General features: G+C 43.9%; 1 protein-coding gene across 2 annotated transcripts in view; it reads right to left on the bottom strand.

Moving 5' to 3' along the window:
* Positions 1-4,985: 4,985 nt before the first annotated feature.
* alpi.2 (alkaline phosphatase, intestinal, tandem duplicate 2) overlaps positions 4,986-15,167 on the bottom strand; it is a 31,511-nt gene continuing 21,329 nt past the window's right edge. Inside the window, exons 5-11 of one of the 2 annotated variants that reach the window (XM_070435046.1) lie at positions 14,112-14,284; positions 11,454-11,579; positions 11,112-11,181; positions 10,051-10,189; positions 9,427-9,617; positions 5,824-5,940; positions 4,986-5,294 (exon numbers count right to left, since the gene is read on the bottom strand). In XM_070435046.1, coding sequence (XP_070291147.1) covers positions 5,014-5,294; positions 5,824-5,940; positions 9,427-9,617; positions 10,051-10,189; positions 11,112-11,181; positions 11,454-11,579; positions 14,112-14,284 — 1,097 coding nt within the window. In that variant the 3' untranslated portion in view covers positions 4,986-5,013. Of the gene's footprint in view, positions 5,295-5,823; positions 5,941-9,426; positions 9,619-10,050; positions 10,190-11,111; positions 11,182-11,453; positions 11,580-14,111; positions 14,285-15,167 lie in introns of both variants that reach the window. The other variant, XM_023971552.2, reaches the window with a different exon arrangement.

The raw sequence follows: 15,167 nt of genomic DNA, 5'->3' as shown, positions 1-15,167 counted from the left end.
GGTATGAGGTCCATCAGACAGAAAGACGGTAGAGGGGACAGGTATGAGGCCATCAGACAGAGGAGGAGGGCAGGTATGAGGCCCATCAGACAGAGAGGGCAGTAGAGGCCATCAGACAGGGAGAGGGCAGGTATGAGGCCCATCAGGACAGGAGAGGAGGGCAGTATGAGGCCACAGACAGGAAGGAGGGCCAGTATGAGGGCCATCAGAGGTGAAGGGAGGCAGGTATGAGGGCCATCAGAGGTAGAGGACGGGCAGGTTATGAGGCCCATCAGACAGGAGCAGAGGTAGAGAGGAGGCAGGTATGAGGCCCATCAGACAGAGAAGAGGTAGAGGAGCACAGGTATGAGGCCCATCAGACAGAGAGAAAGGTAGAGGAGGGGCAGGTATGAGGCCCATCAGACGAGAAGAGGTAGAGGAGGACAGGTATGAGGCCCATCAGAGGGAGAGAGGACCAGGTTATGAGGCCCATCAGACAGAGAAGGTAGAGGAGGACAGGTGTATGAGCGTCCATCAGACAGAGAAGGAGGTAGAGGAGGACAGAGTATGAGGCCATCGAGAGGGAGATCTCGATCCTCTCAGCTGAGAGAGAGATGGACGAGAGGTAGTAATGAGGGGCCCATCACGAGAGGGCAAAGATACGACATAGTTAATGAGGCCCCTACACGACCAGGAGAAGGCTGAGAGGTATTGCACTAATCTTCGATTCATTAACCCTCCTGTCCAACTAAGATGGACAGCACAAGCAGCGGGGCTTTACCACACCGATTGTCACCTTTTACCGCCTAGCGGTCTCTACGATCGCTACAATGCGCCCTTACAGGAAATCCACGCCCCACACCCTCGTTCCACTGGTTCGTCACCGCGCCTCAAATCATGTACCGACTGCGTTCCACCTATTGTTCTTTATTCGGATTCTATATTTGATTACTTGTTTTTTGAAAGAAGAAAAGGTGCAGAAGGAACATGGTATTTTTGTCCATTTAAAATTAACATCAAATTGATTCAGAAATTCAGTTGTAGACATGGTTAATGTTATATTATGAGATGGCCCATCAACTTAAAGTGGATTAAGCTGGAGTGAAATGGCTATTGGTTTTTATGGGAATATCTACATATTTCACAGAGAGGCCAATTATCAGAACCATCACTCCTGTCTTCCAATGGATGTTGTGTTTAGCTAAATCCAAGTTTTCATTTTAAAAGGCAAATTTAATCATTAGAAAACCCATTTATTGAATGATTTGTAGCCACAGCTGGGAACGTTGTCTTGATAAAGAAAACAATTAAAATTGGCCTTCTTTAGATAGTTACCTAGTATCTGGAGCATCAGCATTTTGTGGGTTCTTATTACAGGTTCAAAATGGCCAGAAACAAAGCACTTTTCTTTCTGAAACTTCGTCAGTCTATTCTGTTCTGAGAAATTTAAGGCTATACATGTGGAGTATACAATGCTGATAGTTACGTACCGCGCGTGCCAACGGTATGGGAACAACACCGATCACAAGACAACGTTTAGCGAAGTACGAACCAGCAATAGAAAGAGTTGATGAAGAGAGAGACGCGAGGGTTAGGTATGAGCCCTATATAGGATGGGAGAAGGAGGCCCCGGGTGCAACAACTTGAGCAGGAAGAGGGATACTAGGGATACGATTACCGATACAGGAGTGGTCTATAGAGTGTCAGTGTGAGAAACAGATGCCTTTTCACAATCCTCAACTGGCAGACTTCATGAAATAGTCCCGCAAACACAGTTCTTCAACGTCAACAGTTGGAAGAGGTCGACTCCGGGATGCTACAGTATGATCTATGGGCGCCCCATCAAGAGCTGGAGGTATGAGTTTGGAGGAGACTGGATGGTGCATGGTTTATGTGAGGCCGCCGGAGTCAGCAGACCACTATTGATGTTGCTCGTGGAAGGTTGGCTGGGCTCCCTGTTGAGGACGTGTGTCGCTAGGCTCTTGTGGCTTCTTAGGTTCTTGTGGATTTAAAATGAGGAGGCTCTGTCGTAAGGGCATCAATGCCAGGTTTCTGTGCTAAGTAGGGACCAAATGCACGAATGAGCAATGCTAGCTCTTGCTTCTGTGATCACCCTGGAAGAGGTGGGCTGCATGGTGGCCCTGGCAAAGATGGCCACGTCACTTCTGAGCCGCATGGTCAGTTCTCCTCAGTAGTCCAAAGAGGTACAGCTGACTGCTGCTTGTATATAAATTCTTGTAGAGTGATCTGGATGGGGCACGTGTGAGATAAGCGACTGCCCAGAGTTTTAGGGCGCAGAGACTATAAGGATAGTACATCTGTCGCATGGAGAACTGATTAAGGCACTTTTAAGGCAACAAAATTCAGTGCGTAACTGTTATTTAAATAGAGTGGAAGGCAACCCAAAAAGCAAACAGATAAAACAAATACAATCATTGGCTTTCGTTTTGATGTTTCGATTTCCGTATGATCTTCTGGCATAGGATAAACGCACTTGAAATTATTGAAATCTTCAATTAATACTCTGATTGTCATGCGATGAATTGGTGGGTCAATATTTTGAATTGAAAGACAGGTCAATGATTGGAGAGAATTAAACTTCCTAACATTTCACTGTTTTCAAATTTAATTATATTGTGTTTGGCCACTGTATGAAAGCTTACTCATGGGAATAAACTGCAAACTAGCCCTTTGTGTTATGAAAATAACATTTCTCTGTCAAATAAAGCTCTGACATTCCATGTTTTAAATATGTCAATTTTTAATACTTATACTGACTGCCAAAGCTAGTTCTTCCTAAATGTACTGCCAACCCCACCCTCATTTTATTTTTGCCAACAACCATGGTATTCATCACTCCAATTTTGATCAGACTAAAAGAATATTATTGCCTTATTTTGCTGTCATCATGTTCCTCTACACATTCTGTGTCAAATCTCTTAGTACGTCCCCTCTATTAACATGCACATGGCATTTGCGTCAAAATGCATCACAACGAGTACCTAGCTTCCGTTGAGTGTTCACATCTGCCACAACCGAGACTCAAGTGCAGGCAGAACTAAATAATGTATCCTCAGTACCATTCCAGTACGAGTGTCGGATAGTAAGAGCTACTTGTTTATCGTCAGCCAAGTACGGGACAGACCATTCAAAGAACACAATGCAAATACCAGACATGACGATTAGATGTTGCTTCAGGAGTCTAACGCTAATGCTCTGCTCAATAATAGACGATCAACTAGCCCCTCCTTTGACCACAACACTTAAGTTTATATATAAAAACCCCTTCTGGTTTAGACCCCAAAATACCCATTAAAGCTCATAGGAGTGGCCTGATCACACTTACACTTGCATTTTGATTCAGTGCTCATATCTTGATTGGACCAATGTTAATGCACTTAGTTGGGGAATATCTACCTACCATAGGGGAACTACAAACCAAGTCGCCTTACTCATTCATACTTTGTGGTAAACTACACTCCTAAGTTTACCGTGATAGAACTACCAAAACATCACACTACATAGTCTATGCTTTTCCAAGCGCAAGGGTTTGAGATAACACTGGTTTAGGGAACAACCGAAACACAGTAACAACACACTCACAACAGCATCCGCGCCAAAATCCAGCACAGCGCATAGCGGCCTGAAAGTCGATCTCCCCTTTCCTAAATAAACATTACTATCCATACCCCTTTCCTAAATAAACATTACTATCCATACCCCTTTCCTAAATAAACATTACTATCCATTCCCCTTTCCTAAATAAACATTACTATCCATACCCCTTTCCTAAATAAACATTTACTATCCCATTACCCTTCCTTTCCTAAAATAACAAACATAACTACCCATACCTCAATAGCAAACGATTACTATCCATACCTTAATAACAAAACAAAACATGGGTTGAAATGATTACCCATATCTTGATTGAACATTAGCAATGCCAACAAATAAGGTATATCAATATTGCAGGACAGAAGAGCTATCCGGGTGTAGCTATTGGTCCCGTGAGGTCAGTGGCTAGAGCGCAGCGCTCAGCTTGGTAAAGCATTGGTGCTTGCAACGCCAGGGTTTGTGGGTCTTGACTCCCCAGTAAAAAATGGATGCACTCACTATGTAAGAGTATCAGCTAAATGACTCAAATGTAAAAATGTTCTGTGTGGGGGAATATCTGATCAATCTCAGTAGATTAATCATAGCTGGTTTCGCCACATGTTTCCTAATCAGACAGATATAATGGAGAGGAGGCAGGTTATGAGGTCCATCAGGACAGAGAGAGGAGAGGGGACAGGTATGAGCTCCATCAGACAGGAAGAGGATGAGGGGACAGGTATGAGAGCCCATCCAGAGCGGATGAGGAGGGCAGGTATGGGCCCATCAGAGGACAGACGAGGGCAGTATGAGGTCCCATCACGAGAGAGGAGGGCAGGTATGAGGCCCATCAGACAGGAGAGGAGAGCGAAGGCAGGTCAACAGAGGAGGGCGCGCATCAGAGAGGGCACAGCAGGTAGAGGAGGGCCAGGTATGAGTCGGCATCAACGAGTAGAGGGGACAGGGGTTATGAGCCCACAGACAACAGTAGAAGAGGCAGGTTAGAGGCCCATCAGACAGGGAGGTATAAGCAAAGGAGCCCATCCAGAGAGAGAGAGGAGGGCAAGGGTATGAGGCCCATGCAGAGAAGAGGTAGGGAGGACAGCTAATGAGGCCCATCAGAGGGAGAGGAGTGGGCAGGTATGAGGCCCATTCAGACAGGAAGATGTAGAGGGACGAGGGAGGTTATGAGGGCCCTATCCAGAGGAGAGGAGGCAGGTATGAGCCCATCAGACAGTGAAGAGAAACGAGGGTAAGGTATAGGCCGTCAGAGGAGAGGGGCAGGTATGAGGCCCATTCAGAGGGAGAGGAGGGCAGGTATGAGGCCCATCAGACAGTAGAAGAGAGATGATGAGGGCCAGGTATGAGGCCCATTCAGAGGGAGAGGGGGGCAGTATGGATGCCCGCATAAGAGGGAGAGGGGGGGCAGGTATGGGCCCATCAGAAGGAGGCGAGAGGAGGTATGAGGCCAATCAGCAGCACTATGAGGCTGGGGTTGGTGGCTCCTGTGTGGCCAGGCTCTGGCTCTAGGTCTGGGATGAAGCATTCTGTGTAGGGCTCAATGCAGGCTGCGTAGGCCATGACGTGGGCAATGTAGCTCTGCTCCTGGACCCCGTGGAAGAGGTGGGCCATGGGGCCCTTGGCAAAGATGGCCACGTCCTCTGAGCCGTGGGTCTCAGAGTCCAGAGGTACAGCTGACTGCTGCTTGTAATCTTTGTGATCTGGAGGTGAGAAGGAGAGCCAGAGTTAGGAGAGAGAAAATATACATGCTGTCATGGAAACTGTAGGCCTTTTAAGGAGGATAATTAATAAACAAATWCAATCATTGGCTTTCGTTTTGATGTTCATTTCCTATGATTATCTGCATGATAAACGCATTGAAACTATTTTAATCTTCATTACATTTCTGAATCACGGGTGTATTTCATGATTAACTGATGTCAGGGATTGGGGTCAATTTGAATTGAAGACAGTCAATTTGGGAAATAAACTAACATTTTAATTATATTTTTGCAAGTCTTCTCAATAAAATGAAAGTAGAATATATTTTTTTCAAAAGTTGTATTTTTTAAAATTTTATTTTAAATGCAAATTTCTTCCTAAATGTACTGCCACCCCCTCATTTTTTTGCCAACACCATTTTTCCATTTGATCAGACAAGATTATCTTATTTTGCTGTCATTTTCCTCTACACATTCTGTCAAATTTAGAGTTCCTTATTATGATGCATTGCTCAAAAGCAAAACGTACCTGCTTCCGTTGTGTTCACATCTGCACGAGATCCATTGACTAACTTGTATCCTGGTCCATTTCCATAGAGTGTGGTGGTAAAGCTCTTTTTATCGTCAGCCAAGTTACGGGACAGACCTTCAAGACACAATGCATACCAGCATGACATTAGATTTTGTCAGTCTAACGCTAAGCTTGCTCAAATAYACATAACAGCCCCCTTGACCACATAATTATATAAACCCCTCTGTTTAGCCCCCAAAAATACCATTAAAGCAAATGGAATAGGGGGCCTGATCAATACACTGCATTTTTTGGCCATATTTGATGGACCATGTATGATGTGGCCTACCTAGGGATGCAAAGAGTGCGTATATTACTGGAAACTTCCTAAGTTTACCTGTAAACTACCAACATCTTAGTAGCTTTCAAGCAAGGGTTTGAACCGGTTCAGGGAACAAAACCGAAAACAGTAAAAGAGCGAAATCAGAACCTGGGACGAAAGTGATCTATACTGTTCCAGAAAATATATTTTTTTTAAAGGTATGGGAACCGGTTAATAAAGTTATTTTACTTTCTAGGCATTTTTTCCAGTCCCACAAAAAAACACAACAAAGCACCTATGCAAACCACTTACGTTGTCACTCAGAAACGTATTCCAGTGTCTGCCTTCCAGCTGAAAATCTTTGCCAGTGTGTGTACTTGTGTAGGCTACCTGCCCCTCCCCCGCCGAAGCCTAGGTTACTGTAGCCCCTCCCCCTCCGAAGCCTAGGTTACTGTAGCCCCTCCCCCTCCGAAGCCTAGGTTACTGTAGCCCCTCCCCCTCCAAAGCCTAGGTTACTGTAGAAATTAGGGAGATATTTTGTATTACATTATACTATAGTTATTACGTTTCACATTGGATTTATTAACCACAAAAAGGTAAGATGTGTTTTTATTCTGGTGCCACTCTGGACACACAAGCTTGTTATCTAGTTAGCTCGCTAGCTAGCTCGCTCTGGTCCAACGTTAAGCAAACTCTAGGAAGTTCAAAGACATTCAAAGTTCCTCCATAGAAGCCACTCCTCCGTAGGTATKATTCAGTAGGTCTAATTCAGAKAATGCATGTCATAACAAGATGCCCAGCGCTTCAAGCCTAGCCTCACCCTCTCTCACTCTCTCTTGTGACCAGCAAAATTTCAATCGCATCTCACGTCACCTGTCTGTCCATCGCACATGTAAACAACTATAGCTTGCACTTTCCAATACAAGCTGCTCTATCAGCACTGATTGGTGAAGTAATTTAAAATAAGTTGATTTCAGAGGTTTAAAACGGAACAGAAAAAAAACTATCCACTGAGTGTACAAAACACTAAGGATACCTTCCTAATATTGCCCTCAGAACAGCTTCAATTCATCAGGGCATGGACTCTGCAAGATGTCGAAAGCGTTCCACAGGGATGCTGGCCCATGTTGACTCCTATGCTTCCCACAGTTGTGTCAAGTTGGCTGGATGTCKTTTAGGTGGTGGACCATTCTTGATWCACACGGGGAAACTGTGAAACCCAGCAGRGTTGTAGTTCTTTTCACACTCAAAACAGTGTGCCTAACACCTACTACCACAACCCATTCAAAGGCACTTAAATCTTTTGTTTAGCACATTACCCCTCTGAATGGCAAACAATCCATGTCTCAATTGTGAAAAGGCTTGAAAATCCTTATTTAACCTGTCTCCTCCCCTTCATCTACACTGATTGAAGTGGATTTAACAAGTGACATCAATAAGGGATCATAGCTTTCACCTGGATTCACCTGATCAGTCTGTGTCATGTAAAGAGCAGGTGTCCCTAATGTTTTGTAGACTATATGTATAAGCCGGTAGTTTTGGGGGGGTTCGAACCGGTTCACAACTTTATTTTGTAGTATAAAGGGGGGAGGGGGGGGGTTCTGTTCAGAACAAAAAGACTGGAAAATTATTTTGGTTCCATCCCGTTTTCAAGTTTATTTAAACTTTATTTTATAACATGACATCTAGTGGTCTTTTTTTGGGTACTTCAGATTATCAAAATGTGTCTGCAATTATCTTTACAATGGCGGTCTACCTCGGCCTACGGCCTACACTAACGACACTGGGTCAATTATACGCTGCACTATGGGACTTCTGATCTCGACCGGTTGTGATACAGCCCAGGATCGAACCAGGGTCTGTAGTGGCACCTCTAGCACTGAGATGCAGTGCCTTAGACCGCTGCGCCACTCGGGAGCTGTAAAATAAAATAGTGTCCCCTCGGGTGCCCCTGCGTGGCCTCATCACATGTAATATACAGTGCATTCAGAAAGTACCCTTGACTTTCTCCACATTTTGTTACGTTACAGCCTTACTCTAAAATGTATTAAATCATTTTTTCCCCTCGTCAATCTGCACACAATTCCCCATGATGGCAAAGCAAAAATAAGTTTAGACATTTTTGCACATTTTAAAAATATATATAATAATAATAATATCACATTTACGTACAGTATCAGTCAAAAGTTTGGACACCTACTCATTCCAGGGTTTTTCTTTATGTTGACTATTTTCTACATTGTAGAATAATAGTGAAAACATAAAAACTATGAAATAACACATATGGAATCATGTAGTAACCAAAAAAGTGTTAAACAAATCAAAATATTTGTTATATTTGAGATAATTCAAAGTAGCCACTCTTTGCCTTGATGAAAGCTTTGCACACTCTTGGCACAGCACCACCATGCTTCACCATAGGCATGGTGCCAGGTTTCTTTCAGACGTGTCGCTTGGCATTCAGGCCAAAGATTTTAATCTTGGTTTCATCAGACCAGAGAATCTTGTTTCTCATGGTCTGGGAGTCCTTTAGGTGCCTTTGGCAAACTCCAAGTGGGCTGTAGGAAGAGTCTTGGTGGTTACAAACTTCTTCCTTTTAAGAATAATGGAGGCAACTGTGTTCTTGAGGACCTTCAAGTCTGCAGACATTTTTTGGTACCATTCCCCAGATCTGTGCCTCGACACAATCCTGTCTCGGAGCTCTACGGACAATTCCGTCGACCTCATGGCTTGGTTTTTGCTCTGACATGCACTGTCAACTATGGGACCTTATATAGACGRGTGTGCCTTTCCAAATCATGTCTAATCAATTGAATTTACCACAGGTGGACTCCAATTAAGTTGTAGAAACATCTCAAGGATGATCAATGGAACAGGATGCAGCTGAGCTCAATTTCGAGTCTCATAGCAAAGGGTCTGAATACTTATGTCAATAAAGTATTTATATTTTTTATTTCTAATACATTTGCAAACATTTATGTAAAACTTGTTTTATTTTTGTCAATATAGGTTATTGTGTCTAGATTGCTGAGGACATTTTTTTATTTAATCAATTTTAAAATAAGTCTGTAATGTAACAAAATGTGAAAAAAGTCAAGGGGTATGAATACTTTCCAATGGCAAATAATCAAATAAGATGATTTTAWAATAAAACAAATTATGACAAAGCTGTAAAACAATATCATAAATATAAACCATCAACTTAGTGAATACCATTGGTGTTTAATATGTTTACTTTGGCAAATTACCAGTAGCTTTGCAACCCTAGGCCTAAGTATGGACTTCATGATGTAGCCTACCTAAGACGGGGTTCCCTCTGTTGGAGTGCCCTCCAAAGGAGAAGACGTGGGAGTGGTCAGCAGTGACCACAGACAGAGTGTCCAGCTCACTGGTCAGTTCTGCCGCCCGCTCGATGGCATTGTCAAACTCCACCGCCTCCGTCAGGGCAAATTTGGCCCCGCTGCTATGGTGACCGTGATCAATTCTCCCCCTTGAAGTGAAAAACCCCCCCAGCAATTGTCAATATAATATGATCTTTATGAATTATCTTTATTAGTCCCCTCACTCGCAGAAGCTTTAAATAGATGTAATAGGCTGTCAAAACTGTACTCCATATTGGAGAGATGACGTCACTGTAAGAAGGAACACCATGTACCAATTGTCAACAACATGTAAGAACTAAAATGGAATGACATACTTGACAGTCATTGATTCATAGGGCTTGAGTTAAGTACCCTATATAGGCATGATTTCATCCACAATTACTCCCATACAATACACTCCCCAACTACTGTCAACTGCATTAGTTTACACTGAAAAGCTCTCGTCCTCCTAATTTGATTATCCTGGCCTAGGTTCTCTTACACAGGACATCATAATTTGGGGATGCTGTGGCCCAAGGTCATCCAGGGAAGTATTAATACTCATCTTCCACAAAGAGGTAGAAGCCTTTGGGGTTCCTGCGGAGGATCTTGATGGCTTTGTCCACCATCTCAGTGAGGGAAGGGTCCAAGSTATGGTCACGCTCTAGCTCATAGCGGCAGTCACTTGGCTCAAACAGACCTGGATTCGAAAAAGACACAGGTAAAAATCTCCAGGTAAAATGGCCAATCCATTGTTACAATATGTGGGCGAATAGAATGCACGTTTTAACAGTTGAAGTCGGAAGTTTACATACACCTTAGCCAAATACATTTCAATTTTTTTTTCTCACAATTCCTGACATTTAATCCCAGTAAAAATTCCCTGTGTTAGGTCAGTTAGGATCACCACTTTATTTTAAGAATGTGAAATGTCAGAATAATAGTAGAGAATGATTTATTTCAGCTTTTATTTATTTAATCACATTCCCAGTGGGGCAGAAGTTTACATACACTCAATTAGTATTTGGTAGCATTGCCTTTCAATTGTTTAACTTTGGTCAAACGTTCCGGTAGCCTTCCACAAGCTTCCCACAATAAGTTGGGTGAATTTTGGTCCATTCCTCCTGACAGAGCTGGTGTAATTGAGTCAGGTTTGTAGGCCTCCTTGCTCGCACACGTTTTTTCAGTTCTGCCCACAAAAATACTAATTGAGTGTATGTAAACTTCTGACCCACTGGGAATGTGATGAAAGAAATAAAAGCTGAAATAAATCATTCTCTTTACTATTATTCTGACATTTCACATTCTTAAGATAAAGTGGTGATCCTAACTGACCTAACACAGGGAATATTTACTCGGATTAAATGTCAGGAATTGTGAAAAACTGAGTTTAATTGTATTTGGCTAAGGTGTATGTAAACTTCCGACTTCAACTCTATATATTTGCAAATAAATATGGGGGATTGGAAGTGATGCAGACAATTACATTGATGCAAGCTACAATCTAATATAAGCTGATCTACCACCTAAATAAAAACATATATACATTTAAAATAATAATTTCTGACTACTAAAAGCTCATTGTTGCTTTCTAGCAGAGCAAGATGTACGTAGATTCTTACCCATCAGATAGTCTGTTTTTTCGGGATTCACTTTGTCAAATTCATCTTTGTTCCACACATACTTTGCATTCTATAAAGCAGAGGTACGGGTAAGGGTTTATTGAAAAGGGTTGAAAAATGGTGAAGAAGCAGGAAAGTGAAAGTTGTCTGATCTCATTGTGACTTATTGTCCAGATTCAGACTTTCTTTTGTTCAGCCTACAGATACCAATAACACAATGGTCACCAATTGCCAAAGTTGTCTTAGCTGGTATAACACCTTCAACCCAGCATTACCACATTGCTGTGAATGAGTCATTGATACAATTGTAGTGAAGGTTTAGTGTCTGCAGCCATGTTTTACCTGTTTGTTATTAAGCCACACTGCAGTGAGGTCAAACTTGTCGTTACGGACTCCTTTGTACGATGGGTACTCTGGGTCCTGTGTCTCATTGGAAAACATATATTTTCGTCCTCCACCAAGAATGACCTGTCACAGGACACGTGAAGGTTAATGAACAGTAGATGCTGGTTGGTTTCCATGTATGGATCAATGTTCATGCTGTGGGATACATTTTGGTAGCCTGGTGGAAGCAGTCTGATCMCTCACCATTCTATTTAACTTCACTGACAATCAACTTGTCAGCAATTGGGTTACTTTCAACCAATCAGGGGAAGGCTTAATTCAAAGCACAGTGAGGGAGTTTGATAAAGCTGAAACGTGGTGCACCGGTCTATGGCCCGTGACGTGAACAGACCAAAGTGGTGAGGGAGGAGCACCCTGTTCAAATAGAACAGTGAACCGCGTCGTTCGGTCATGTTGTCAACAAGGCAGGATGGATGCATCATTCAGAAATCTCTTTTCCATAAAAATACATTTTTTAATTTTCAAACTAGTTCTTACTGGGAAGTCAAATATAGGCAGATAAAGCGTGTTTATCCAAAGCCATCCCTTTAGCATGTGAACACAGAATCCTACTCATTACTCCATGTGTTTATCCTATGTCACTTTAGTTTTGAGCCGACGTTGTTGTCGACCAGAGCAGGGCACCTGGCTCACGCCTGGGAGGCAGCCTAGTTCCAAAATGAATTCCGGTGCAAACTCCTTCCACCAGGGCAACACCAAACTCCTTCCACCAGGGCAACACCAAACTCCTTCCACCAGGGCAACACCAAACTCCTCCCACCAGGGCAACACCAAACTCCTCCACCAGGGGCAACACCAAACTCCTCCCACCAGGGCAACACCAAAACTCCTTCCACCAGGGGCAACACCAAACACTCCTTCCACCAGTGTACCCACACAAACCCTTCCACCAGGGCACCACCAAACTCCTTCCACCAGACAACACCAAACTCCTCCCACCAGGCAACACCAAACTCCTCCACCAGGGCAACACCAAACTCTCCCACCAGGGCAACACCAAACTCCTTCCACCAGGCAACACCAAACTCCTTCCACCAGGACCACCAACTCCTCCACCGGCACCACCAAACTCCTTCCACCAGCAACACCAAACTCCTCCCACCAGGGCAACACCAAACTCCTTCCACCAGGGCAAACCCAAACTCCTTCCACCGGGAAACCCCAAACTCCTTCCCACCAGCACACCAAACTCCTCCCACGGGCAACACCAAACTCCTCCCACCAGGGCAACACCAAACTCCCCCACCGGGCAACACCCAAACTCCTCCACCGGGGCACACCAAACTCCCCCACCGGGCAAAACCAAACTCCTCCCACCAGGGCAACACCAAACTCCTCCCACCGGCAACACCAAAACCCTCCACCGGGCAACACCAAACTCCTCCACCGGGGCAACACCAAACTCCTCCACCAGGGCAACACCAAACTCCTCCCACCAGGGCAACACCAAACCCTCCCCAGGGCAACACCAAACTCTCCCAACAGGGCAACCCCAAACTCCTCCACCAGGGCAACATCAAACTCCTCCACCGGGCAACACCAAACTCCTCCCACCAGGCAACACCAAACTCCTCCACCGGGCAACACCAAACTCCTCCCACCAGCAACACAAATCTCCACGGCAATTCCAAACGCTCCTACCGGGAAACTACAAACTCCTCCACCGGGCACCGCAGAATCCACCCACCGGGGTAACCACAAACTCCTCCCACCGGGGCAAACCCAAACTCCTCCCGCCAGGGAAACACAAATCTCCTCCCACCCGCCACCCCGACAATTATTCAATCCCCTCAGTGTATATAATCAATTTGAGTTTCATAGTTCCGACTAGCACGTGAATGCGGCATAAGCCAGACTGATAAGTAAAGTGAAATAGAACGGTGGATGCAGTGATTGGGCTGGTTCCACCATAACAGAATGTGGAGTCAGTGATTGAGTTGGTTCCACCAGGATAACAGAATGGTGGATGCAGTGGATTGAGCTGGTTCCACCATAACAGAATGGTGGATGAATGATTGAGCTGGTCCACCAGGATAACAGAATGGTGGATGCAGCGATCTGCTGGTTCCACCATAACAGAATGGTGGATGCAGTGATTGAGCTGGTTCACCATAACAGAATGGTGGATGCAGGATCGTGCTGGTTCCACCATAACAAGAATGGTGGCTAGCGATCGTGCTGTCACATAACAGAATGGTGGATGCAGCGATCGTGCTGGTTCCACCAGGATAATAGAATGGTGGATGCAGTGATTGAGCTGGTTCCACCAGGATAACAGAATGGTGGATGCAGCAATCGGGCTGGTTCCACCAGGAAAACGTTTTGGGAGCAGGCTAATTTAATGTTTCAAAATGCTACATTCCAAAAAAGCTTGGAAAGTGTGGAATTACTTTTTTAAATGTAATCCTGTATGCTATCTTGAATTATCTTGCTGGATGAGTTAACTGGCCTGACTCAAAATATATGTCTTGCAATGTAAACAATACACATTCAAAATGTTTCATTCACATAAGATAATACGCATTATGGTGCTCAATATCCTTGAAAGTCAGCCYTCTTGTCTGTTATCTAAGATGGCCACTTCTGGGGTCTTACATTGATGTCAGTGTTGTGGACCAGCTGGTAGGCGATGTCACGGCATCCTGCTGTGATGTCTGCGACGTTCATGTCAGAGTCGGCGTACCAGCCCCGGTTGGCTGTGTGGGAGTAGGCGGCTCCAGGAGAGGCGTGTTGCACACGGGCAGTAGAGACGATGCCCACCGACTTCCCTGAAACGCATCACAACCACAGGCTCATGTTCATACGGCACCAACGGGAGAGAAACTGAGTGAAAGTGAGGGAAAGTGAGGGAAAGTGAGGGAAAGTGAGGGAAAGTGAGGGAAAGTGAGGGAAAGTACAACTTGTTCAATAAGAAACACTCATTTATATTTTCTATCCTCCTGATGTTTTTCTATGGTCTCTGAACCGTCTCCATATCTAGCTAACTACTCTAACTCTGAAAATACCAATGTGATATTTCCCCCTTTGACAGGTGGAGGATCGGACCCTTTTTTAACATTTTCACCTAAAATTACATATCCAAATCTAACTGCCTGTAGCTCGGGACCTGGAGCAAGGATATGCATATTCTTGATACCATTTGAAAGGAAACACTTGGAAGTTTGTGGAAATAGGAAATMAATGTAGGAGAATATAACACATTAGATCTGGTAAAAGATAATACAAAGAAAAAACATGTTTTTTCTTTTTTTTATATCATCTTTGAAATGCAAGAGAATGTCCATAATGTAATATTGCAGTTMAGGCGCAATTTAGATTTTGGCCGCTAGATGGCAGCAGTGTATTGTTKAATTTTTAGACTGATCCAATGAACCATCGCATAACTGTTCAAAATGTTTTATTAAGTCTGCCCAAATGTGCCTAACTMGTTWATTGATACATTTTCAWGTTCATAACTGTCCACTCTCCTCAAACAATAGCATGGTATTATTTCACTGTAATAGCTWCTGTAAATTGGACAGTGCAGTTAGATAAACAAGAATTTAAGTTTTCTYCCCATATAAGACACGTGTATCCATGCTAATCACATTCGCACACGTTAGCTCCCGTGGGGGGACACCGGTCCCGTAGAGGTTAAAAATAGTCCCGGGT

Source organism: Salvelinus sp. IW2-2015, linkage group LG26 (assembly GCF_002910315.2).
Source record: "Salvelinus sp. IW2-2015 linkage group LG26, ASM291031v2, whole genome shotgun sequence".
Taxonomy (NCBI): Eukaryota; Metazoa; Chordata; class Actinopteri; order Salmoniformes; family Salmonidae; genus Salvelinus; species Salvelinus sp. IW2-2015.
The sequence above is the reverse complement of the archived record's forward strand: the minus strand, read 5'-3'. Positions and strand labels throughout refer to the sequence as shown.